This window comes from Silurus meridionalis, chromosome 2, assembly GCF_014805685.1.
Source record: "Silurus meridionalis isolate SWU-2019-XX chromosome 2, ASM1480568v1, whole genome shotgun sequence".
In the NCBI taxonomy this organism is placed as follows: Eukaryota; Metazoa; Chordata; class Actinopteri; order Siluriformes; family Siluridae; genus Silurus; species Silurus meridionalis.
This window is the reverse complement of record NC_060885.1, coordinates 10,054,810-10,080,430: the sequence shown is the minus strand read 5'-3', so window position 1 is coordinate 10,080,430 and position 25,621 is coordinate 10,054,810. Positions and strand designations below refer to the sequence as shown.

Here is a 25,621-nt window from a genome sequence, read left to right as displayed (position 1 = left end):
TGTTGTGTGTTCAGGAGACCAAGTAGAAAGGGAGTAAGGCCAGGAACATTGGAGGTGGGTTTAAACTGTTCTATCATGATGTGGATGAAAAGAGAAATGGTGTAGATGTGATTCTGAAGGAAGAGTACAGTAAGAGTGTAGTGGAGGTGAAGAGAGTTTCTGATAGGGTGATGAACATGAAGCTGGAAGTTAAAGGGGTGAAGATAAATGTCTTCAGTGCCTATGCTCCACAAGTGGGTTGTGAGATGGAGGAGAAGGAAAAATTCTGGAGTGAGTTAGATGAAGTGGTATAAGGTGTACCTAGGAATGAACGATTGGTGATTGGGGCAGACTTTAATGAGCATATAGGTGAAGGGACCGGAGGTGATGAGGAGGTGATGGGTAGGTATGGCCTTATGGAGAGGAATGTGGAAGAGCAGATGGTGGTAGATTTTGCTAAAAGGATGGAAATGGCAGTGGTGAACACTTATTTTAAGAAGGAGGATCATAGGGTGACTTATAAGAGTGGAAGAAAGTGCACACAGGTGGACTATGTCCTATGTAGGGGGTGCACTTTATTTCATGCCTCAAATATTTTTGGGGTGTTGTGTTTTGTGTTAATTTATGTTGTCTTATGTTATGTAGCATCTTGGTCCTTCTGCAACTTTGTTTCCTTTTACTTTATATTGTACTGCATATGGTTGGAATAACAATAAAAGCCTACACACTGCTTTACTTCACCACCACCATCACCACAACAACAACAAGAGGATGAAGAGAGGGAGAAAGAAAGAATAAGATATTTATTAAATCCAGTCATTTGTGTCAATTCATTTAATAATCACTCTGTATAATTTAATATAGTTAAAATAAAATCACTATTTTAGAGAAAGTACTTAGTAGTTTCTATAACCGTGTGTGAGGTGTGGCAGTTTCTTGTACGCATTGTTATTTAAACACACACACACACACACACACACACACACACACATTGACGTTTAAGAAATCGCTGCTTGATGTCCGATTTCAGTCGCAAGATGGCGTCTTATCACATGAACAACTTTTTGAGTTCCGTGTGACGAAACTAAACAGGAAGTGTGTGACTGCCGTTTCTGCCCCACCTACCAAATTCCAACTAGGACACAACACAAATTACATACCAAATGAACAATTATGTTTTGATAACTAATATGTATTTAAAAAATACACGCTGTTTTGTGATTTGTACTACGGATGGTCTTATACCTTCTAACTTGGACATATCACGTGTCCAGCCCGAGCCCCTCCCCGTGCGCTTATTTATATACGGTCACCAAGCCACGCCCACTTCAGCGCAGCGAGGGAGGGGCTCATTACTTACTTCTGCTCCCTGGAAAAAAAAGAGAGAAAAAAAAAACTGGCAACGAGGAAAAAAGAGGAGTGAACCCGGCGACGCGGAAGATAGTATAGCTAGGTGGGTGTATCGATTTTTTTTTTTGAGGACCGCATACGCGTTTTTGATTCGGTTCGGGCATTTGCAAGTGTATATGAGTTTGTATTTGGAAGAAGTCTAATCACGATTAGAGTGTAAATCAGACGAAGTTTGGTGGCGTTGCGGTGAGGCTCGGACGCCCAAATTTAGACCAGTTGGAATTACAACTACTTCCTACTCCTGCCTTGGGGAAAAAAAAAAAACTCGGTGTATCTGGCGTCAGTAGGACGGAGCCTGCTTCTCTAGGCCACGCAGCAGCGGACTCGCACAAAGAACACAAAGGTAGACTGGCAAAAACTCGGATATCCTCCGCTTTTTTTGTGGTTGTCGCATGCGATTTCTTTCTTCCTTCGTCCGCCATTTGGGAAGCGTTTAGTTGTAACACACACATGCACGCGCGCGCGCACACACACCCGACTTCGGAAACTTAAAAGTTAGCCTAGCTAGCTCGGCTAGTTCACTCCTCGCTAGCATGCTAGCTAGTAAAGTTAGCTAAGGAGCGTCTGTTTGGTTTGCTAGGTCGATTTCTAGAAAACGCCTACAACTCGAACGACTCCTGTTCGACTTAAAGGTTTGCTCGTTTGTTTTTTTGTGTTGTGGAATGTATTTGTTTTAATAAAGAAAGCGGTAAATATATATATATATATATTTTTTTTTTACCCCGTTAGGTTTTGTGAGTTGCGCGTTCGTGAGGGTGGAAACGGGTTTCTCGTATCGGAGCTAATTCTACTTTTTTTGGACTAGGTGTAGTTTTATATTTAATTGTTTGTACATGTTAAAAGTACAAAAAAATGTTCATTGTTTTCGCTTTTAATACGAGTTGTTGTATACTATGTATGACTACACTTGCTTTCTATAGCATGTTTGGGGTGTAATCGTTTTTTTTTTTTTTTTTTTTTTATTAGTCGGGTTTTAACTTTATTTTAAGCAAGAATATTGATTAGTTTGCTTTTTTTGTTCCGTTATTTTTAAGCTTTGTTACACCTGGTTATCTAATGGTCTAGTAAGTTCATGAACAGGCCACCAGAGAGGTGAAAGCCCAGGTGAGGGACACCTGCCTCCTGCCTCAATGACCTGCAGGTTTCTGCTTTAGTTCAGAAGCTCCAGGCTTGTAAACCGTGTATGGTTTAAAGTATTCTAGTAATTTAGCGGTAAACTTTTAAATATTCATGCTAATTGTGCTTTATTTTTATTCACAGGTTTATATTTGTTCAGATCACGCGCTTTTAAACGAGGCGCTCACACGTGTCCTGACAGGTTTCTCCCTGACTTTATCGCCTATATATTAATGATATAAAGTTCGACTGCGTGGTTTGATGAGTGTGTGAGAACCTGTTGAGTAGGTCGTGTGTGTGTGTGTATGGGGGAAGGGACAGGCGTGGTTCGGTGTTTTTCTTTGTAGTCCGCTTTTTGTGGTTGTCGCATGCGATTTCTTTCTTCCTTCGTCCGCCATTTGGGAAGCGTTTAGTTGTAACACACACATGCACGCGCGCGCGCACACACACCCGACTTCGGAAACTTAAAGTTAGCCTAGCTAGCTCGGCTAGTTCACTCCTCGCCAGCATGCTAGCTAGTAAAGTTAGCTAAGGAGCGTCTGTTTGGTTTGCTAGGTCGATTTCTAGAAAACGCCTACAACTCGAACGACTCCTGTTCGACTTAAAGGTTTGCTCGTTTGTTTTTTTGTGTTGTGGAATGTATTTGTTTTAATAAAGAAAGCGGTAAATATATATATATATATATATATTTTTTTACCCCGTTAGGTTTTGTGAGTTGCGCGTTCGTGAGGGTGGAAACGGGTTTCTCGTATCGGAGCTAATTCTACTTTTTTTGGACTAGGTGTAGTTTTATATTTAATTGTTTGTACATGTTAAAAGTACAAAAAAATGTTCATTGTTTTCGCTTTTAATACGAGTTGTTGTATACTATGTATGACTACACTTGCTTTCTATAGCATGTTTGGGGTGTAATCGTTTTTTTTTTTTTTTTTTTTTATTAGTCGGGTTTTAACTTTATTTTAAGCAAGAATATTGATTAGTTTGCTTTTTTTGTTCCGTTATTTTTAAGCTTTGTTACACCTGGTTATCTAATGGTCTAGTAAGTTCATGAACAGGCCACCAGAGAGGTGAAAGCCCAGGTGAGGGACACCTGCCTCCTGCCTCAATGACCTGCAGGTTTCTGCTTTAGTTCAGAAGCTCCAGGCTTGTAAACCGTGTATGGTTTAAAGTATTCTAGTAATTTAGCGGTAAACTTTTAAATATTCATGCTAATTGTGCTTTATTTTTATTCACAGGTTTATATTTGTTCAGATCACGCGCTTTTAAACGAGGCGCTCACACGTGTCCTGACAGGTTTCTCCCTGACTTTATCGCCTATATATTAATGATATAAAGTTCGACTGCGTGGTTTGATGAGTGTGTGAGAACCTGTTGAGTAGGTCGTGTGTGTGTGTGTATGGGGGAAGGGACAGGCGTGGTTCGGTGTTTTTCTTTGTAGTCCGCTTTTTTTGTGTTGCTTTGCATTTACACACAATGCGGGAGTCAAAAAGTCAACAGTTTTAGCTACACAGTTAGTAATCTTACAACTCATAATGGTGATTTGCGTGATAAACTCAGTCTGAGTCATCCAAGCTGGGTTTCTACTTCAAATGGCAAAATGTTTGGGATGTTTCCCCCCCCATGTCCCCCTCAGGGTGTGTCTACCTTGACCTGTGGTGGTACAGGGGGAAAGGGAAAGATGTGTTCATACTTGTATTATCATATATTTATTTTTTTAAACCCACCTAGTGCTTTTTTGCCTACTTTGTATGAGTTTGTAAGGCTGTAAAATTGGCCCAAGAGCCTTTTCTCTGAGACGTGTCGCTTTTTAAACTGTGTAATAACCGGGTTTACGGTTACAAGGGTGTGTCCGGCCAACACGGAAGGGCTTGCGGAGCGGCCTTAAAACACACGACAGCCTCCCTGCCTCCGTTTGTGGTCACTGCAGACTAGTTTCTGCCCTAAAATGCTCAGAAATATCATGCTGTAAAAGGACTAAACAGCAGCCTTTACTTTTATTTTTTATACTTTCTCGCTTAAGGGAGCAACGGTTATTCTTGTTTTCCCTCCCAATATGATTAATCTCTGTCTTAAGCTGTTTCTGTGTGCTTCAAATAACATTTTATAAACTGTCTGAAGACCATGAGATGCCCAACAGGAAGCATGCGAGATCATTTCTCCTTCATTTGTTCCTTTTTATGAGTCAAATGATCGGATCAGATCTGAGCGAGTCTGTAGTTCAACCACAGGCTGCGTTGGATATGCGTTCAGTCCAAAGTTCACTTGTGTTTGCACTCTGGCCAAAGCTGAAGGATTGGCCTTGCTGTTCAGTTTCACCCGAGTCAGAAAGTCCCAAATTAGCTTGATCATACCGCTTAAGTGGCTCTGTTCTGAGCAATGGTTCTCGGAAAAGAGTAGGAAGAAGTCATCCCAGTATTGTTGACCTTTGCAACCGAAAAGTAACTCGCTATGTTTTAGCTCTAATGCGATTTGTTTCTCCACCAATACTACCACCAAAACTGCATTTATTGATTTTCTGTTTTTTGGCAACAGCCACTGTCACTTTCTAAGCTACACTTTAAACTGATTGTCCATTCAAAGACTACTTTCATCGCCTGTGGGTCGCTGCATACTTCGTGTTCACGCAAGCCTTCGCTTGTCTGCTTAGTCTTTAAAGTTTTTTCTTTGGTGTTTGTTTCGATCTGTTGTTTGTCAGATCTAGGGTATTTACCAATATTTTTAAATAACTTCTTTACTATGTATCTGTGGTATTTCTGTGGCTTATGGAAAAATGTGAACAGTTTTTACCATTTGCCATGGTGAACCAAAATGCCTTGTGTATACACAATGCCGTTCTCTTGCGTAGTTAATTTTTCTTCTACAGTGGAGATGTTCACTAATGTCGGTTGAAATGTTCTTGAGGTGCAGCCCCTGTTCACTGGCTACTCAGTGCTATGCAAAAGCTCTACTTGTGCACTCATCAATCAAGATAGCATGTCGCTGTGGGTTCTAGTAACATTATCACCAGCTGTTTTTTACATGGACTGATCCTGGGATTCATGTAGGTGTGTGTTTGTCTGGAATATGTTTATAGTGTTTGTTTAAGGGTCTGTTTATTGTATTTGGGTACTAAATAACTACTGTCCCATTAGCAGAGATATTAAACACTCTGGTGAATTATATATAGCTTTACACTTGTGTAATGTTACTTGTGCTTGCTTCTGTAATTTTTTTGTTTCCAAATGCTTGTTGTGATAGTGATGGTTCTTTGTCTCCCCCAATGCATTTCTGTGGTCCTTGTCAGCAAGTTGCTGATGCACAAACCCTAACCCTGGATCTAACAGGAATTTCTCTCTCCACGATGGCAAAACTAGCAGTGCTGTGAGGAATGCAGCCTCTTAGCTCATTTGTTAGCTGAAGTAGGTGAATTCCAATAGAGATAATTCTGTAGTATTTCACAAGATTATCTTGAGCATCTTGATGGCTTGTCCTGCAAAACCTACATAAAGTTCTGCCTTGTTTTGGGTCAGGCCTGTTGTGAGGATGACGCACTCTTTTTTTCCTCAGGAGTAGACTTGGAACTTTTTAGGTACTATTGCCAAAAATAAAAGCAACGTGCTCAGCACGGCCTAGATTATAACTCCTGAGTATCTGTATTCAAGGTGTACTTTGAAGGAATACCCTTTGAAGATAAGACCACAGCATTAGTTTGAGGGTGTGTTTGTGGTCCATGTATGTGTTTCATGTGTACCCTAATGAGTGTAATTTTAAACCCAGGTGAAATTCATACTTGTAAAGTCCATTTGTAATCGTCCATTGTTCAAAACCGTTAAAACGACTGTATGTGATGAACGCTGATATGACTTATTTCTTATCAGATTTTAAGTCGGATGATATGATTTCGTGCTTCTGTGAGAACGGTTTGTATTACACAGGTGTGTTTTATTAGTAACTCAGCTCACAGGTGTATGAGTGCTGTTACAGGAAGAGGTGTGTATTGCTGGAGCTCACTCATCAGACTGAGCCTCTGAGTCATTAGGTTTGCATTCTGATTCAGACACTGTGGGGTGGTGGTGGTAAGACATGGGAACTGGATATGGAGAGAATAAAAGGGGCGTGCACTTGTAAAGGAAGAGGACTTTTTAGGCATTTAACAATCTAGAGAGGCAGAGGCAGGATCGGACATGCCGCAAAACCAGGCGGAATGTGGGAGCGCGTGCGCATACCCGCCTTATTTTCTATGAGAGTGTTTGCTCTGTGTAAGGGATGTTTTGGGACAAGGGTGGAAAACAGTTTCATGAGTTGATGAAGCTGACTGCTGTGACTGTTTTCAAGGACGGCCCCTCCTACTCCCCCTAAGTGCACACTCTTGGACACACATTTACTATTGTTCCCTGTATCGTCAGATGAACAGCTGCAGATAGAACCCCCTCGACTGATTTTTGTAGTAGTTGTAGTGAAGAAAAGGTCTAAGCTGTAGGGGGGTAACCGCACTCACTCACAGGTGTGGCAGGGGGGCACAGCAGCTGTGCTGTTTTAGCACCATAACTTTGACCTTGGCAAGCTTCTGTTTCAAGCTTGCTCTTATTTTTAGAAGCTACTGTTTGTTTTCAGGTTTCATTTTCGTCCTGGCAACTGTAGGTTTCTGGTTTAAGATAGTCTATTTAGATTGTGGATTTTAGATTTCATTTAGAATGATGGAATATTTGTGGCAAGATGTGAAAAAAGCAAATATATTTTCCGTTGTATATTGTTAGTGTTTAATTGGAAGATTTTTGTGTATAGAACAGTGTGTTTCTAAACACTCACATTTGGGTTATTTAAACTGCAGGTAAAGAATGGATCCTTATTTGTGTTCTTTTTTTTTTTAACACGGAGCTGAAATATGATGCCAGCAAATGTAAAATCTTTTTAATTTCCTTGGGTTGGGGATGCACAAGCTTATATTCACACAATAATTTAAATTGCTGATATCCAGTTTTGGTAAATCAATAGTTTTCCTAACGCAAATAAATCCAGAGCTTGTCATATTTGTTCTCCTGATGTAAATCTCGTTGCTGCTCTGAGCCCAGAATAGAGCTCCACAGGATAAATTCTTCTCACCTGCCTTTCACACCCAGCTTCATACTCCTCTCAGTTAACTCGTGCTAATGAGCAAGTGCAGATCAGCACAGTCGTTTACTTTTTGCATACGAAGAGTGAATTGTCTGCATTCTACAAAATAGCTTCACGTTCTGGGTTTAAATATGGAGCCATTACACATCATATGTTAGATTGGAGACCCCGAATTTTAATTTGGACATGATAAGAGGCTAAGAGTTTTGGATTAATAAACTTGTGTGTAGCATTTCTATGAGGCAAACGTTAGTTGCACTTATTTTCATGGCATCCTTTAATTATAACCAAATGAATGCAAATTGGAGTGTTTCATATGGAAAATTTACCCAAGTAGTACCATTTTATATTACCATACTGGCATTCTCAATGGTCCTGTCTGTAACTTTTGCTTTTTTTTTGTTTTTTATAAGGGGATGTAATACATTTTACAAGGAACCACATGCTTAACTTTATCTTATTTAGCATTTCAGCCAATAACGTCTAGCCACTGTAACCAGGAATTAAACATAACGACTTCACAATACACAATATGTTTATTCTAACTTGGTTTCAAAGCTCAGTCAAAAACAGCCCAGCACTTTATTAGACTTACATACAAACTACATACTCCTTACATACTACTTACATACTCAGTTACAAACTAACTTACATTTAGTTATTATTGATGAAGTTGGTAAAAGGAAAGGGGAGGTTTATAGCTTCTGTGCAGGAAAATATGTGGGAATAGCCGAAGGATGTTTTACAGCGAATCCTTTCTTTTCAATAAATGTCAAGCGTGCTTGTTTGACATCGCAAAATACGCCTCCTTGTACGAGATAATTACTTGAACATCAAAATCGAAAGCACGTGAAGGAAGCACGGTGATGGGAGAGTCCTTTAGCTAAAGCGAAAGTGCGCTGTGTGTGTTTATTCCACCCCTCAGAGAGCAATGCTGCAGAGCTAATGGGTAAAATGCTCCATGTAAGCACTCAGCAATGTTCAAACTGACACCCTTTAATAGTCTATGTAGCAGTGCTTGACAGACAGTAAATGTTAATTTCAGTTTGTAGTTGTTCGCTATTGCTATGGTTCAGTGACTCTAAACCCTGTTTAATACCGAGCTGTGCTTTATAGTTCAGAAGTAATATTAGAAGGCCTTGGTCGGTTGAATGTTGTGTCTGAGCTGATTATGCCTGCCTGTACATGATGGCTCTCTGTTGTCTCTTTCTCTTGCACAAATCTTAATCATCCTTCTAAAAAACCTGTTTGGTTTCTTGTCACTTGGGCATAGTGGGAGCCTTTGTTCAATGATGGTGTCATTGAATTATCTTTAAGGTTTTGCCTGTCTTGGTTTTCTCCACAGTTTTTGATTCTTTGTTTTTTGTTTTAAAAACCTCCAGGTTATAATACAGCTGGTCCTGCTCTTTCTTGTATCAATGTACATGATAATTGTGGCGCTGACTGACACCATAGATGACTTTGTTAAAATGATTTTTGTTGCCTGTACAGTATCCATGTGAATTATTTAGTGGCAGTGTTTAGCTGTTAACTGGGCTAGTGCAATATAAATGGTTAATTCTCTACATGATATTATACTATAATGACAGTGAGTAAAGTTGACTCTGGTAACATTAGAAGACCTGACAACTTTTACACGTTTTGTGCAGAGGCTCCCAAATGTAACTGCTAGAATGAGTTATCACTTAAAACAACACCATCAGAGCAGTTTTTTACAAAGGAAAATGGAAAAGGTTTCGAGCTTATTAGTGAAATAAAATTGATCCGTTTGTGGTTTGGTTAATATTCCTATAGATATCCTGACCTGTGGTTAAGAATAATGTTGATGGTACTGGTGGTGGTGTAAATGATTGCATTGTTTTGATTTTTGATTCATTTGTTCTCATCCGCAAACATTTAGTTTTGTTCAGATGTGTTCGAACATTCGACAGCCAGTGTGTGAAAGGACTATATTGAATTTGTATTTTATTTATTTGACTCTTTATTGAGCATTACTGTGCAGTCACCTGAAATCTCATGATTGCTGCTGCCAGCAAACAGTTCTCAATTGCACAGCCAGTTATATTGCACCGTGCCCCATTTTAATTAAATCGTAAATGCTCATATACTGGTCTCTTTTTAGGCTGTCATTTCTGGGTGAGAAATTTTTCAGTTATTAATTATTTAGGGAATTAAACAGTCAAAAATCAATATGGCACAAGCCTAGCTGCATACTTGCAAACCTGTATATTGGTATACACTGCATAGCTACAAAAAAGATTTGTTGTGACCTGATTGTTTTACAGTTGCCACACCTGCATGGCCATACCTACATAGTGCTGAGTTGCTGCTGAAGCTCTAGTGGTGCTGCAATGTACTGATTTTGTGAAACTAAGCTGTGTGGTAGCTGCACATATATTGGGTTTGACTATAGGATCCTGTGGGAATGGTTTCATTTGTTCCTTTGATTCAGGCGAGTGCATAATGGTGTTTTAGATTGCTGAGAAGAAACATGAACGAATGAGCCTTTGCCATACACTCCTTTTTTAGTGTATGCAGCTGTGTGTGTGTGTAACACTTTGTCTTCTCTCTCAGTGTGTATGGAGCAGTGTGAGAATGCCGCGTCTCTCCTGGCGTCCGTGCGCGAGCAGGAGATGCAGTTTGAGCGTCTGACTCGAGCTCTCGAGGAGGAGAGGAGGAGCGTGGGGCCGTCCGGCACCTTGCCCCGCCCTCTCCCCACGCTGCAGGTAACACCTCCTCCCGACAGCCATGTGACTGCAGAGGTCACAATTCATTGTTCCATCTCACACCCCTTTTCAACCTCTTCATAAGCCTGTGCTCTTCCTCGTGTGTGTGTTTGCCTTGTGTGAGCATCCGGTGACCATCTCGTGTTGTCCTATCAGTTGCATCATGTCTCTTTCAGCGCATGGTGACTCACTTCATCCATTACTTTCTAATTTGTTTTAATAACATCATCCCTTCTGTTGTCTTTATTTGCATCCTCATCCCATTTGCAATCAAGCACATGACTATCTTCTGTCAGTTCTTCCTTGAGGCATCATTTTGTATCTATTTCATCTTGGAGAAACTCAGATGATAAATCTGGATTCAGCTTTTTTTTTTATGTGACCATCATGCATGCAGCTGGTTCCTGTTAAATTTGTGCATCCCTGTTGTCTGTGAAATGCATGCTTGTATGTCTTACATGAATGAAAATTTTACGATTTTGTCTAACTTCAAGTGACTCACTGCTGAAAATACTTTCCCAGGTCCAACTCTGGTTCTTTGTGAATTAATTGAGGAATTCGTTATATCTGCACTTATATGCTAGTTTAAAATGTAATTTTTGTGCGACGTCACAGTTCGGTGGTACCTTTCGACGTGACCAATTCTTTCCTTTAAGCAAACAGTCACTGATTAGAGGCGACACAGCTTTTGGTTGTACACATGTTGACAAAGGGTGTTCTAGGTTCTGAATTTTAGATAGCTTTTTATATAAAGAAGCTAAAGACCACATAAAGGTCACAGGTTTATAATGCTGCTGGCCTCCACAATCTGCAGCTGTGCTTTGTGGATGTTCAGCTTTATATCTTATTTCATATAATTATGAACAGCTGCTATGTGATTACAGTGAACACCTGATGTTTTTTACCCTCTTCCCCAATCACGATAATGTTATAGCGAAATATTTAGAAGTTTTTTCTTTCCTCTCTCTCTTATATAGAGCTTATATTTCTGATTTAACCTTTATCAGGAGTATAAACAAATATATTAAAAAAGATTTAATTTGTAGCTAAACCTTAGTGTATGATCTAAGATACCATCTCAAAACAATCTCCAGCCAACTGTAATATGGTGGTAGAATGAAAATATGGATGTATAATAAATTACAGGGCAGTCAAAAAGAAAAGCAGAATAAAATATGCTTTGGTGTTTTCCTTGGCAGTCTTGTACAAAAATAGCGCAACAGACATGTCAGTAATGGGTAGTCATACTGTCTATCTCCTGTCATAACTGCGTTCTATGTAGATGTTCATATTTTTAGATATTTCAATAAATCGTTTCCTTAGTTGAAGCACTTGTGTTAAATGAAAAATGTTTCTGTAATAAAAGCCCAAGTGTGATTTAAAGTTCATCCACTTGAATAACTACATTTATACAGCTGATATACATGATCTTTGTTTGATGTACTGGACATAAGACAATAAACCCAAATCTACCCCTATTGGATGCCACTTATTCACATCAAAACCTGATTGTACTTCATCCACAAGTACACACCGTTCTTACTGTGATCATTTAGTAACTCTAAAACCTTTTATACACCGTTTGATCCAAACCCAAGGATGAAAGTTTCTGTAACAGCAGGGAGGGATTCATATTTTCAAAAGAATTTAATAAACTAATAAACATGGCTGCGCACTGTTTATTTGTGAGAGAACAAGCATCATTGGCAACTGGAGCTGCAGCTGTAATGGTGCTAGATCTAAACCACAACTCTTTTTGAAATGTTTTTAGATAGAAAGATGTGTGAAGCTGAGAAACTGTAATGCGTTGGCATGGGAAGTGAGTTTTAAAATTTATTGCAATAGCCAAACCAAATTGGATATTTTTCAATATATGGTTTGGCTTTTGTTGCACATCCAAAGCAATAGAATATGAATGAAAGATGAACTCTGCGTAAAGTTTTTTGCAGAGTAGCCTAAATACAGAGTTCAATGGCAGCTGTGGAATTCTCTTTAGCATCGCTAGACCCTGTATCTAACATTTTTGAGATATTTCTCTCTACCGTTGTGCATACTAGCCAATGGTATATAGGATGTAATTGAAGCATGTTTTCAGCTCTGTGGTAAAGGAATGTCTCTCCACACTTTCATTCTAAGCATTATTGTAGTTTAGCGGGTCAGCATGTTTAGGCAAAATCCTTGAATGTGTATTGAGGCCAACCCGGAAGCCCCCTTTTTTTTTTTTTTTTTTTTTTTTTAAAGCTCTAATGGCTCTGTGGTTAGAAACCAGATAAGAAACTGGTTCAGTCAGTGAGACAGAGAGCTTTGACCTGCACCGGAAGTTACTCAACATTTAACAGGCATTTTACAGTTATCATCTGCTGCTGTGTTTTCTGTCAGCCTAAAATGACACTTTGACTATAGTCCTATTTGTGATTTTATCTACTTCGTTATATTGCAAAGATAACTGCTGATCTCTCACATATACTTTTTTTTCCTCTATTTTTCACAGTCTTTATACTCTTTCCTTTGTGAGTTTATAGCTCATGGCCACAGGAGCAATTCCTCTACATTCACTTTAAAGTGGGAAATGTGTAGGACTGTGGTTTTTGGAATGCACCTATCAGCCTTATCTTTCAAGGTTCACATAGTTGTGCGGGTAGTCGAGAACAGTACCGAGAAGGCCCAGGGCCTACCTGCTGACAGGTTCTCACAAGCCTGGGCCCCACCTAGTCCCGTTTTCAGCTCAATGGCTCCCTCTATGGGATGGAATGAGTGTGCTCTTGGTCTGTGCATTTTTGTGGTGTTGCATGACATCATTGCATTGCTGCATGAAAGATTTTCCAGAAGCCATTGTCCTTTCTCTGATTTTTTTATTTTTATTAATGTGTTCATTTAATAGTTTCATGTATTTATTTATTTTTTTAAACATTGAGTTTCCACAGATGCATGCTAATTCCCTCTGAGTTTGAGCATGTTTGTGTATTTAGGGCTGATATAATGACATCTTGCTGCTGCTCTGAATGTTAGAAATAGTTCAGTGGCCTAAATACCGGCCACAGTAATGTCCCTGCCATTAGTGTGTGTGTGTTTGTGTGTGTGAGAGAGAACGTGAAAGTCTCTTAACTCTAATTTTAAATTATGCTCCTTTAAACTTAAAATTCAGCAGACTCTTCCTCTCCATCTTCATAACTTTAGAACGGGCGTATCCCTGGTGATGCAGAGTTGGAGCGGCTCAAAATAAACGAGGGATACATCAACGGGACACAGGTAGGGGAGTGTGTCTCATCTTGCTGTTTTGGGGCCTTGTGGTGTTTATAAAAAAAAAAAGGAAACACTCTTTAGCATGTAGCAGTTCCTCACTATTGTTTGTTGGCCTCTTATAGTACAGGATGTTGGACCCAGGTCACCTTGTTGAGGAGATGGTCACAGTGGAGGAAGACCCTCAGGAGTCGATACCAGTCATTTCTGTTCAAACTAGTGAGGACGGCACCACACGCCGCACTGAAACCACAGTAAGCTTTATTCTGAAAAATGAAAAGTATTTAATTGTTTAAATTTGACTACGTTTCGATAAGTGTTGTAATTTTTTCCCCAGGTAAAGAAAGTGACAAAGACCACAACCACTCGTACAGTTATCCCCTCAGTCTCTGACACGCTCTCTCTGGATGGCACTGGTTCTGTCACCGGTATGAGTGGTTACAATGCTCCAATAGATCGGGTGTACAGGCAGCCAGGTCACATGGATTACCCAACAGCTACAGTCCCTCGAAATTACCACTATGGGCCACCAGGGGGGTACGATGACTACCGCCCTGGCCCACCCTCCGAAACCTATGCCAGCCTGAACCGAGGGGCCCGAATGGATGATCGCTACAGGTTTGTGTGCATCATGATTTCGTCAGAACGTTCAGGTAAACCAAAAAAGCTTGTGTTTTTTAATGTTAAACTAAAAGGCTTATAATAGTCAGTGATGTATTGGTGGAAACCAAAAGCGGTTGTCTTTAAAAATTTAACAATTTAACTATAACTCGCTTTTTTTAAAAACTTTCTGCCACAAGTAATTTCTGAATATTTTTCCAGACCCGTGGATGGCTATCGGACATTGGACGCAGGCTATCGTGTTCACAGCAGGCCACAGCTGGACCCTTACGCTGCCCAGCCACAGGTAGGTCGCATGGGCAGTGCCATGGAGATCTCTGGCATGCAGCGATTTGTTCCAGAGCCCTATGGTCTGGAGGATGACCAGAGAAGTCTGGGATACGATGAGCCTGATTATGGTATGGGGCCTGCTATGCACTACAGCACCATGCCCCGGCTAGGACATAATCCTCCACTTCCACGCAGGACTGGGTTAGTGCAAGCAGATGCATTTGTTCATGAATGTTTGGTAGTATAGATAATACTGCTGTGATTGATTTTTGTTGTAATTCTTTTTTCTTTTGTGTGCGTAGCTCATATGAGGGTACTCTGGATGGGGATATGAGTGGAGCAGGCGATGTGTATTATTGGGGAGGCGGAGCTCCTTTGGCTCAGGGAGAAAGGGGAAGCATGGCGTCACTGGACAGCACTCTGCGTAAAGGTCCTGTCCCTACAACATGGAGGCAGCCTGAGCTGCCTGAAGTCATCGCTATGCTTAATTATCGTCTAGACCCAGTCAAGAGCAATGCTGCTGCTTATCTTCAACATCTCACATTTAAGAATGATAAGGTACACATGTCCACACCCACTGATATGCAATAGCACCTGACTAGTTTGTCAAGTATTAGTAACATGGTGTAATGTGTTTTTTGTTTTGTTTTTGTTTACTCGAAACTGTTTATCAAAATTTTTTTTTTTTTTTTCCGATAACAAAAACAACCTCTACAACTAAAAGATCGGAAACGAGGTGCCTTTTTACATGCTTATTCCGTATATTAAACCTTTGGTAGCACTATCCAGCTTTACCATTTCTCTGGTTGTAGCTGACTATATAAAATGGCACTAATTTTTTCCAGTTCTAAACTAGTCTATTATATTTATATCAACTCTGAGCTAACATCTGTAAATGCAGGATATTAATAGTTGAGTTCAATTTTTCTTTTCTTTTTTTTATATTCTCTTATTGTGCAGGTCAAATCAGAAGTAAGGCGCTTGAAAGGCATTCCTGCTCTGGTGTCCATGTTGGACAACCCAAAGAAGGAAGTGCATCACTCTGCGTGTGGAGCTTTGAAGAATATCTCGTATGGACGAGACCCTGACAACAAAATTGCCATCAAGAACTGTGATGGAATCCCAGCTCTGGTACGCCTGCTGAGGAAGACCAGAGATCAAGATCTAACTGATACAATTACAGGTAGATGTTTGGTGGACCCTTTTGATGATTGTGGTATCATTTAATTAAAATTTTGTAAAAAGTTGCAGTTGTAGTGACTGGTCACTGTTCTTTTATCAGGAACTCTGTGGAACCTGTCATCTCATGACTCTGTGAAGATGGAGATTGTGGACCATGCACTTCATGCGCTTTCTGATGAAGTCATGGTGCCACACTCTGGCTGGGAGAGAGGGAATGATGGAGGAGAGGAAAGCTGTAAACCCCGCCACCTTGAATGGGAGACTGCTCTCACCAACACTGCTGGATGCCTGAGGTACTAAAAACCAGAGAGATTGGACAGAGTGGGGGGAGGGGGGATTATATATAGATAAAAACAAATGCCCTCAGTCCAGCTTAGGTTACAAAAATTAAATAAATTTTTATATGCATGTTTTTATAAATAAAAATAATTTTCATATATTTTCACCTTTTTCTTTAATTATTTTTTAATATAGGATAGAAATGTTGATCCAAGACGCACGTGCATGACAGGAAGTTGCGTTCCTGTGAGCAAGAAAGAGGGGAAGTTAAATAGGAAATGCTTTTTGTATTATGCAAGCTCCTTAATTGTTTGTTTTAGAAGCACTCTTTTGGAGTGAGAGTATTGGGACAAAAGAGAGAAACTCGATCTTTAAATCCACCTATTTCTATTGAGTTTTTCTTTCTCTTTTCTCTTCTCCTCTTGCTTGTCTTTAGAAAGCAATGTGAGAAATATTTTTCACTGATTACATCTCTGCAGAGCTGAACGTGTCGTGCTCCTTGCGTTTCCGTCTGGTCAAGTCACTCCTTTGACTCTGGTTTGGCAGTTTTTTTAGGGTGCCATTTTAAATCATTACCTTTCAGATAACATAATTTGGCAAGGTTAAAACGGTTAATTTTTTACTTGATATATTGGTTAATATTCGTCCCAATTAGGATGTCTTATAAATTTTAAAATAGTAATAAAATATTTCAATTTAATAATTTTCTTGCTCTTGACGCAACCTGCCTGGTGTCATGGATCTTTTTGAACTATTGCTAAACTTTTAGTATTCAGTTTTGCAGGTCCGAGCTGTTTGAGAAGTGCTTCTGCCACCTCTTTCTTTTTCATATGCTATAATCTGCTTCCCACAGGAATGTGAGCTCAGAAAGGAGTGAGGCCAGGAGGAAATTAAGAGAATGTTCTGGTTTGGTTGACTCACTCATGTATATTGTCCAATCCCAGATTAACTATAAAGATATGGACAGCAAGGTAATATCAGTGTAAATGTTAATGTATTTATAAAAAAAAATTGCCCCAACGTTTTTTATGGGTTCATTCGTAATTTAAAACCCATTCCCTTCTCTCTTTTGCTGTAGTTGGTGGAGAACAGCGTTTGTCTTTTGAGGAACCTATCTTATCAGGTGCATCGAGAAGTGCCAGGATGCGAGCGCTACCAGGAGACTGTACCTGTCAATCAAGGCCCTGCCCCAGCCAATCAGAAAGGTGGCTGCTTCAGCTCTCGCAAGGGCAAAGGTGTGACTAATGACAAATTTTCAAAGCACATAAGACATTTTAGAGCCAGTTTTGACATTGAAAAGTACATATAAATATATAGTGATTAAATGCAAGTATGCAATGCAACATTTAAAATTTCATTGCATGAGAACGGTTTGAATCTTTTTGCATTTGTTTGTTTTGATTCTTGTGCAACCCTGTTGCTTTAAGGCTGCTTTTGGTGGCTGGGGCACTGTTGCTCTGCTTTCTATTACTTAGAATCTCTCTCACTGTCTTTCTTTTCTTGTGCTGTGTTTTCTCTCTTCTCGACTGCTTATTCTGTCTCCTGCCATTACAGACGAGTGGTTTTCCAAAGGTAAGCCCCCTCTTTTGTGAGCTGAGCTTTGCTTTTCAGAGATCACTGGTTTACACAATCATTTTAACTCACTATTGTCCTTTCTCCTTCTGGTATGGTCAAGATCTTTCTTAATGATCAAGTGTAAAATGAAGACTCTCATCTTTTACACAGTGAATGCGGGTTTTCTTGGCTTCCATTTATAATTCAGTTCAGGGGCTAGGCTATCATTAATGTCATGGCTTTTATAATTATTATCCCAACATTGTGTGTAATATTTAGCCTGACCCCTCACATGCATATCACACATAGACTCAACTTTTTTTGTTTCACAGTGCTATTTATTTATTTATTTCCCCCTAAAAAGATTTTTTTTGTGTTTTTATAACATTAGTTTAGACCTTGTTTGAGACTGTTTGGGCTCAGGGCTATTTGTTTAATGATTTTTATATATAGATAGTGCATTAACCTGTTTTGCTGTTTCTAGGGAGGAAAGATGATGATGGAAACAATGACACAATTGACATTCCAAAGAGGACCACAGCAGCCAGAGGTATCGTTTGCATTAGCTGTTGCATGCTTGCAAATATTTTCTGTTTTGGAGCTCAGATTAAGGATGAAAACTTGCCAAAGGTGCTATGTTCATTTGGTTTTACAAAAAAAACATTTATTTAAATAGTTACAGGGTTAAAAATGAAATCAAAAACAATCCTAGACATTAGGTTTCAGCGGTGAGACATTAATTTGAGGATACTTTCTCTGAAAGTATGTATTGTGGTCACCATTGGTTGAATCCTTTGGTGTATTTTTTTTAACTGGCAAATGTTGCATAAATGCAGGTTCTCTTTGGGAAGGGAGCAGAGATACATTGTTAATTTTTTGTCCTTTAACTTATGTCTACTTCTGGTTCTTCTTTTATACAGTTTAAAGCCATTAAACCGTTTGACTTGCAACATTATTTCTGTTCATGCCTGTAAATTAAAGGATGACATTGTTTCAACAATTGCTTGTTTTATTTATTTAACTAATAATTGACTAATTTGTAATAAAAAGATCAGTAATTATTTAGATATTGCCCTGTCAAAATGGACTAAATATTTTTATTGTATTGTAGGTTATGAACTGCTTTTCCAGCCAGAAGTGGTGCGAGTGTACACATCACTGCTGAAGGAGAGCAAGAATCCATCTGTTCTAGAGGCTTCTGCAGGAGCCCTCCAAAATCTTTGTGCAGGCCGCTGGACCGTAAGTATATGCTGCTGACCGCCACACAACTGCCATGAGCTGCTTTAATTATAGTCACTACTGTTTAGTTTTGCTATATTTGCTCAATTTACCATCTCTCGCTCTCTATCTATTACAGTATGGACGTTATATTAGGGCAGTGGCCAGACAGGAGAAAGCTTTGCCCATGATGACTGAACTGTTGAGTCATGGGAACGACCGTGTAGTCCGAGCCATGTCTGGAGCCCTGCGAAACCTGGCTATTGATGCCCGCAACCGGGACCTTCTTGGTTAGTGTGTGCAAAGTGTTGATTGCAAAATCTTGTAGAACATTTTGTATGTATGTATAGATATAGATATATAGATATATAGATCAACATTTTTTTCATTGTCAGGCCATTGCATGCAGGCTGCCTGAGGCTTTATGTAATTGCAGTTATTTCATGTTTACTTTTCACCATAATATGCATTGCTGTATTGGATTCTTATTGATTCAGATAGATTAATTGATGTGTATGAAATGAACCCTTTCTCTTCCTTGTGCCTGTGCAGGAAAGCATGCTATACCTAACCTGGTGGTAAACTTGCCAGGCGGTGGGCAAAGCCAGCCTGTACGTAACCTCTCCGAAGAGACTGTGGTTTCGGTGCTCAGCACTCTGGCAGAGGTGGTTGGTTCCAGCGTTGAGGCAGCCAAGATCCTGCGCAGCTCACAGGGCATTGAGAGACTGGTGCTCATCAACAAGGATGGGTCAGTTATTGTCCATCACTCTGTTTTGGACTTGAAACACTAACACTAGATAGGAAAGGATTTCTCAGCGTGGGGATAATGAATACCTTTGTGTCATTGTTCCTCTCCCACAGTAACCGTTCTGATAGGGAAGTACGTGGTGCTGGCCTGGTGCTGCAGATTGTGTGGGGATTTAAGGAGCTGCGGCGTACACTGGAAAAAGATGGCTGGAAAAAATCCGACTTTGTGGTCAACATGAACCCTCCTAGCAACACCCGCACCAATGGTGGCTATGAGGACAGCAGCACCCTGCCACTCATCGACAGAGGTGACGCTTCTTTTACGCTAGTTTCCTTTATGACTGTTTAAAGATATTGCATATATTTGTGTCTTGATATAATTTTTAACCAGCAGATAATCTTTTTTTATTTATTTTTTTATTAAACACTCTCAGGAGGAAAGCAAGACAGAGACAGAAACATGATTCCAATGAATGATTTGGGACCAGGTAATTGCCTGACATTGATGCATCTTGTTTTAACTCACAGTGGTATTTTAAATGTTTAGTGTGACATTACAATGTCACTCATTTTCGCTTTTTTGTGCCAGACGCCTATGCTACACTGGACCAGAGAGGACGAAGGAACACTTTGGATGACACCCTAGAACCTGCAGAAAATGATATTCAGGTAAATAATCAACAAAAATGTATTTTGCCGATAGATAGATGGATAGATAGATATTACACATATACATATAATTACATTACACACACAAATACATTATTTATTTTTAAACAAGTTTGTCAAGTCTCAGGTTATTGCAGGCTATGGCACTGTGAATTTGGATGAATAGTAATGTTAACTAGTTTTCCTCATATCATAAGTGGTGTCTATTATTAGGCTACAGCAGGCCTAACTTCCACTTAACACATAGCAGGTCGTCCATTTTATATATGACCTGAAATGACCTATATGTGAAATCGATGCTTATCTTGAACTCTCATCTTTTCCTTTTCCAGTCATTGGGCTGTTATCAGTTAAGCCTTATTTGCATTTAGTGTGACTGCTGTTTAATTAAAATGCATTTTCGAGTGTTCACACATTTGCATTTAACACCTCTAACACATTCTTAAATGGGAAACCCTGACAGACAAAATGTCACACTGCTTATGCTTGTTACTTTTCTCTAACTCTACTATAACCACTAATGACAATGGTGCCTGTGCACAGTCTTACTCTCTAACCCTTTTTCCTTTTCTCTCCTTTTTCTTTCTCACATTATTTGTCTATGATGACCTTCTTTACACCAACTGTGAACACGTGTCCTCCTCTCTGGCGTGCTCACTCAGGGAGGGATGTATGGGGAGAGACGGGGCTCCATGCCCTTGTTGGACTCTTACGACGGTTAGGCCACTCCCCCCCCCTCACCCCACTCAGTGCATGAGCGAGCATGGTATGTGTGTCCACTGCCTCCTTCCTTCACTGCATGGGCTCTCAGTGTATGTGTGCAAGGTCTTAACTTTTAGCCTCTCTCTAACCCACTAGTTCTCAAACCAGTATTAAGGACTTTCAGACACACAATTTTTGCTTTATGTTTTGAGAAAATGGGTGAAGCAAAGAAAACAAATCTGGACTGCCTAGAAAGGCTCAGAGGACTGGTTTGAAAACCACAGTTCCAACCTATTTGGTTCTGATATGAGATTTGCTGTTCCTGTAGTGACGTTTCTTATTTTTATGTAGTTTGTGTACATGTACCCTATTTGGTCACATGAATTGTGTAGTTACCACCTTCCCCCAGTGTTTGTGGACCTGTCTGTGTTGAATGGGTTTGTGCATATGATGACACATGCACAACATGCCCATCATAAGTAATACATTTATTGAGAAGTCTTTTTTTATTATTTATTTAAGTTTTTATTTGTGCCTTTTTTTGCATCTGAAGAAGAAATAAACTTTGTCCCAAATGTTAATTTAAAGACTGGTTGTTCAATTATAATATTTTATTTAATTTTTTTTTAATAATATTTTTTTTTTACTTTGTTGCTACGATGTTTGTACTGATAAGGCACTGGTAAGAATATTGGGTTTAGTATATTTAGTATTTGCCATATGTTTACACTTGTGGTTGTACTTTAACTTAAAAGACATTAATAGTAAGTAATGAGGTCTCAATTTTTCTTTTGTTTTAAACCACCTACTTAAATTAAAGTTTTTGCTTTTGCCAACTGTTTTTGTCCACAGAAAAACTGATAGTGTGCATAACTCGTGGTGAGCACCCTGTTCCTGCCTACTGTCCCTGCTGAACCTCATCACGACGGGACCACAGCCACTAATCAATGACGCAAAGAATCTCTTCCTCCATCATTATCCATTCTTCCTTTCTCTCACATTCTGGTCTGTCTCCTAAGATAGAAATGACTGAGTGCCACTATTAGGCAAAGACTATGTAGTCATTTTTATTTTTATTTTGGTACTTTAAATCCATGCCACTCATTTTTAATACTAAGAAACACAAGAGACTGATACACTACAGAAATTAAATGTTTTTTTTTTTTTATATATATAAAGTTCACACCTTATTTTATTCTTTTACACTACATACTGTGCATTATGCCCTAAAAAGGGTGAACTCACTCCACTTATTTCTCCCTTATGATCTAGTTAACGTCCTCCTGCTACACTGACGATTAGTTTTATTTACTGACACTTTCATTCAACATGCCGCTATACAGTAAATGTTCTTTCTACCACTAAGTTTATGATGTCATCGTATTTCCCCTTAATGTCTTGAACACTAATGAACTTGTAAAAACTTACGTTCTTTTTCTTTGGGAGGTTATGTAGCAGTAAGATTGGTCTGCATTTGTTTCCATTTTTCTGTGCTGATGAACATCTATGCCAAATTACACCACTGTTTTGTGAGTTACACTTAAAAATCAAGTTTGTGAGTGTGTATATATATTAGTATGTTAAATCATCTCAGAAGAATTTGGGATAATGACTCTAAGTCTCTAAGGATGCTGATGTAGAGGTGTGAGTAGGTGTTAGGTGTAGGAAGAAGGTTGGTGGATAATGCTTGTAGGAAGAGATACCCGTGTTCTAGTTTTGGTTGTCTAAATTGAGCATCCATAAAGAGGACAATAGAAAGGCATTTTTTTTATTTAAATGTAGCTCAGATGATGTCAAGGTTGGGTTATTTGGGACAAGACTACTTTGTTCCTGACTTTAGCTTTGGCAGGGTTAACTGCAGAGCTGGTCCTGAATTCAGAGCTGGAGCACTCTGGATTAATGTTGAGCCCCTCTGGAAAAAAAAAGCAGCATGAATAAGAAATGCAGATCAAAAAACTAAACTCTGCAGCCCAGTTCTTGCTTTCTGCTTTTTCTCAAATTATAGACAGATGTGTAAATATGATGGCATATAACAAATCCACCGTTCTTAATCGGAGTGCCTCACTCAGTGATTAGCCCATGGGGCTTGTGTGTGTGTGTGTCTGAGTATGGCTTTAAGAAGTGTGTGTGTGTGTGTGTGTGTGTGTGTGTGTGTGAGGAAAATGGCCTCCAGTGCCTGTGTTGTATTGGGAGTGAATGATGGACCATTGAGGGTGCGTTGGCTTTACATGACGAGCAAAGTGCTCCTTCTATAGACTGCGTATTCGATATGCACAGTGTCTGATGTAGATATTTGCTAAATGGATACTTTAGCACTAGGAGTCAAGTGTTTTTTTTTTTTTTTACTTTTTTTTTTTTTCTTTTTTTTAAACCCTCTTCCCTTTAATGGGATTTTCCCCAAACTGATTTTTAAACCAGTTTTCCAAACAAGTCATCCTTTCACCTTATGTGGTACACTACAGTTCAGTATAGTTATATGACTGATTAAATAAAAGCATAGCTTCTAAACAGGTGTCCATCAGCAGACCATGAACTGGTGGAAGGTTGTGATTCTGAGAAGTCAAAGACTGTCTAAAATCTTGGCACAGTTGCATCTATTGCAGGCAAAATTGAGGTGAGAGCTCAGTTTTTGAATCTAGCTTGATATTTAGACAAAGGAAAAAAAGCACAGTTAACTATATATACACACCAGAGAATATTTGTTAATTTTAATTATTTGTTTCCTCTCAGTTTCTGTGTCTGCCTTTTTTTCTTTTTTTTTTTTATATATATATATTTTATGATTGGGATACTTTTTTTTTTTTTTTTTTTCTGGGGTTGTTGTGGGTGAATGCATATGCAATCAGTTTTATTTTTAATTAAATGCATTTACGGTTTATACATTAATTAAAAACAAAACGAGGAAAAAATCGTTCGTGTCATGTATTGTCGGTTGTGCTACACTTTATATGCAACAAAATCAGATCATTTCTCTTAATTTCATCTATCTGCCTTGGCTCTTAAATATCGCACCTTTTTGTTTCATGAATTAAATGTGTAACGTAGCAATACCGTTTTTTTAATAAAAGAATGATTTTTTTTTTTCCAATGCGTGGACTTTGTGTTCAGAGATATTGATGAAAAATACTGGAAAATGTTTGGAGCTATTTGGCAGTGTTTAATTTGAATAACAAAAAAATCTCAACCTAATATTTTCCAATAGTTACAATCATTTTTTTCTTTAATAAATAAATTGCTTATTCTGGACTAGGTCATGTTGCAGCCACAGTGTAACCCTTTGAGCACTGGTTGTACAGCAGGAATAGACTCTGGAATAGACACCAGTCTATTATAGGACACCTAAAAAGTGCATGAGGATTCAAAAATATTGAACATTTTCAATGTGATTATTTGTGGACTTTTGAATATTAAGATTTTGGTCTTCAGAGTAACAAATGTTAATTACAATTTCCATTGTGAGCATGTATCATGTATAATACAGTACAGTGAAATCTTTCCTTGCATGCCAGGTTGAGTTTTGGACCATAGAGTGCCAGATGTGACGTTCCTCTGATACACAAAGAGGGTTACGGGTCAAGCTCAAGGGTCCACATATAGCCACTTTAATGACCGTCTTCGTTTTACCATGTATCTTTCTTTGTTTATTTATTTTTTTTATTTTATTTGCTCCTACACTGATCTGCTGGTTAATAAAACAAGGATGTGATTCACCAAAGCAGCTATATGCTTGCAAGGTGTCTGCTAGATTACCTTCATTCCTTTGTATGAGAGCTGACCAAAAGTGGAGAAAACCTTCAGCGATCCTGGAATAAATTTTTTTTTTTTGGTGGTCGTTTTTATCATCCTGAGGATTAGAAAGTCTTGCGTGAAGCTATAAAACTCAGATCACATTAATTATATAAGGGAATCTCTCGGTGCATCAGATGGAACAAGGTGAAAAGGACGTTCAAGTTATTTAAAATACAAAGGTAAGATATAATTGAAATATTAAAAATAAAAAGCAATAAATTATATGGCTGGAATGTGTTTTCATTGAACCCACTTACACACACGTGTGGTTATTTACATATAAAGCTGTAGTCAGGGGCACTGTTAGGGGGGGTGCAGAGTATGCCAGGCATATGGGCCCAGGAGAACGCTTCCAATTAGTTTTTTTTTTTTTAAATCGTACACACATTTTAAATAACACTGTGGTGAAATAAAATAAATTCCCTGCAAACATTTAAAACATTGTGTGTGTATGTATGTATATGTATATATATGGGGGCCCAAAATTCTGTCTTGCATACCCCCCTTAAAACTGTTAATTGCATCCCTGGCTGTAGTGTTTTGCGGTCAGCTTTATGTTGTGTAATTGCCAGAGGTGGCGGAGTACGATGCGTACTATGTAGTAAGCGAGTGTGCTGTATAGTTAATATAGATGAAGGGAATTCAGTGTGTACTATGAAGCAAGCTACTGTGCTTTTCCTTACTACTGTGACTAGCTGAGATTGATGTAGACCAGGGGTCACCAACCTTTTTGTAACTGAGAGCTACTTCTTGGGTACCATTAATGTGAAGGGCTACCAGTTTGATCTGAAATAAAAATTTGCTGAATTTACCTTTTATTTTATTAATAATTAATTAATAATATTCATCTATGTGAAGACACATCATGTTAATGATTTCTCATAATAAGTATCAACAATGATTTAACAAAGTAGGAAACAGCTATTTTTTAGAAAAGGCCTGCGGGCTACTCATGTGGTCCTTGCGGGCTACCTGGTGACTGTGGGGACCACGTTGGTGACCCCTGATGTAGACTATGTAGTGAG

The 25,621-nt window shown here is 39.0% G+C and overlaps 1 protein-coding gene across 10 annotated transcripts; it reads left to right on the top strand.

The window, feature by feature from the left end:
- Positions 1-1,322: 1,322 nt before the first annotated feature.
- ctnnd1 (catenin (cadherin-associated protein), delta 1) lies at positions 1,323-23,895 on the top strand. Of its 10 annotated transcripts, none has more exons than XM_046869655.1 (21): positions 1,323-1,432; positions 10,174-10,325; positions 13,503-13,574; positions 13,691-13,819; positions 13,903-14,183; positions 14,388-14,657; positions 14,759-15,014; positions 15,417-15,639; positions 15,739-15,931; positions 16,771-16,888; positions 16,996-17,152; positions 17,472-17,489; positions 17,956-18,021; positions 18,583-18,710; positions 18,829-18,979; positions 19,242-19,437; positions 19,551-19,744; positions 19,871-19,924; positions 20,026-20,105; positions 20,768-20,822; positions 21,660-23,895. In XM_046869655.1, the coding sequence occupies exons 2-21, from the start codon at positions 10,179-10,181 to the stop codon at positions 21,719-21,721; spliced, it is 2,850 nt and encodes a 949-aa protein (XP_046725611.1). In that variant the 5' UTR covers positions 1,323-1,432; positions 10,174-10,178; the 3' UTR covers positions 21,722-23,895. The 10 variants fall into 10 exon arrangements, with proteins under 10 accessions (XP_046725611.1, XP_046725671.1, XP_046725600.1 ...); XM_046869644.1 differs by lacking the exon at positions 1,323-1,432 and adding an exon at positions 1,443-1,732; XM_046869679.1 differs by lacking the exon at positions 1,323-1,432 and adding an exon at positions 1,444-1,732 and having other exon boundaries at positions 20,768-20,871.
- Positions 23,896-25,621: the final 1,726 nt, after the last annotated feature.

Excerpts from the sequence above, each read along its gene's own strand:
- ctnnd1 (XM_046869655.1), top strand. The coding sequence starts at position 10,179 with ATGGAGCAGTGTGAGAATGCCGCGTCTCTCCTGGCGTCCGTGCGCGAG. Across the intron at positions 19,925-20,025 it reads AATGAATGATTTGGGACCAG|ACGCCTATGCTACACTGGAC; the intron begins GTAATTGCCTGA and ends TTTTTGTGCCAG. Across the intron at positions 20,106-20,767 it reads CTGCAGAAAATGATATTCAG|GGAGGGATGTATGGGGAGAG; the intron begins GTAAATAATCAA and ends GTGCTCACTCAG.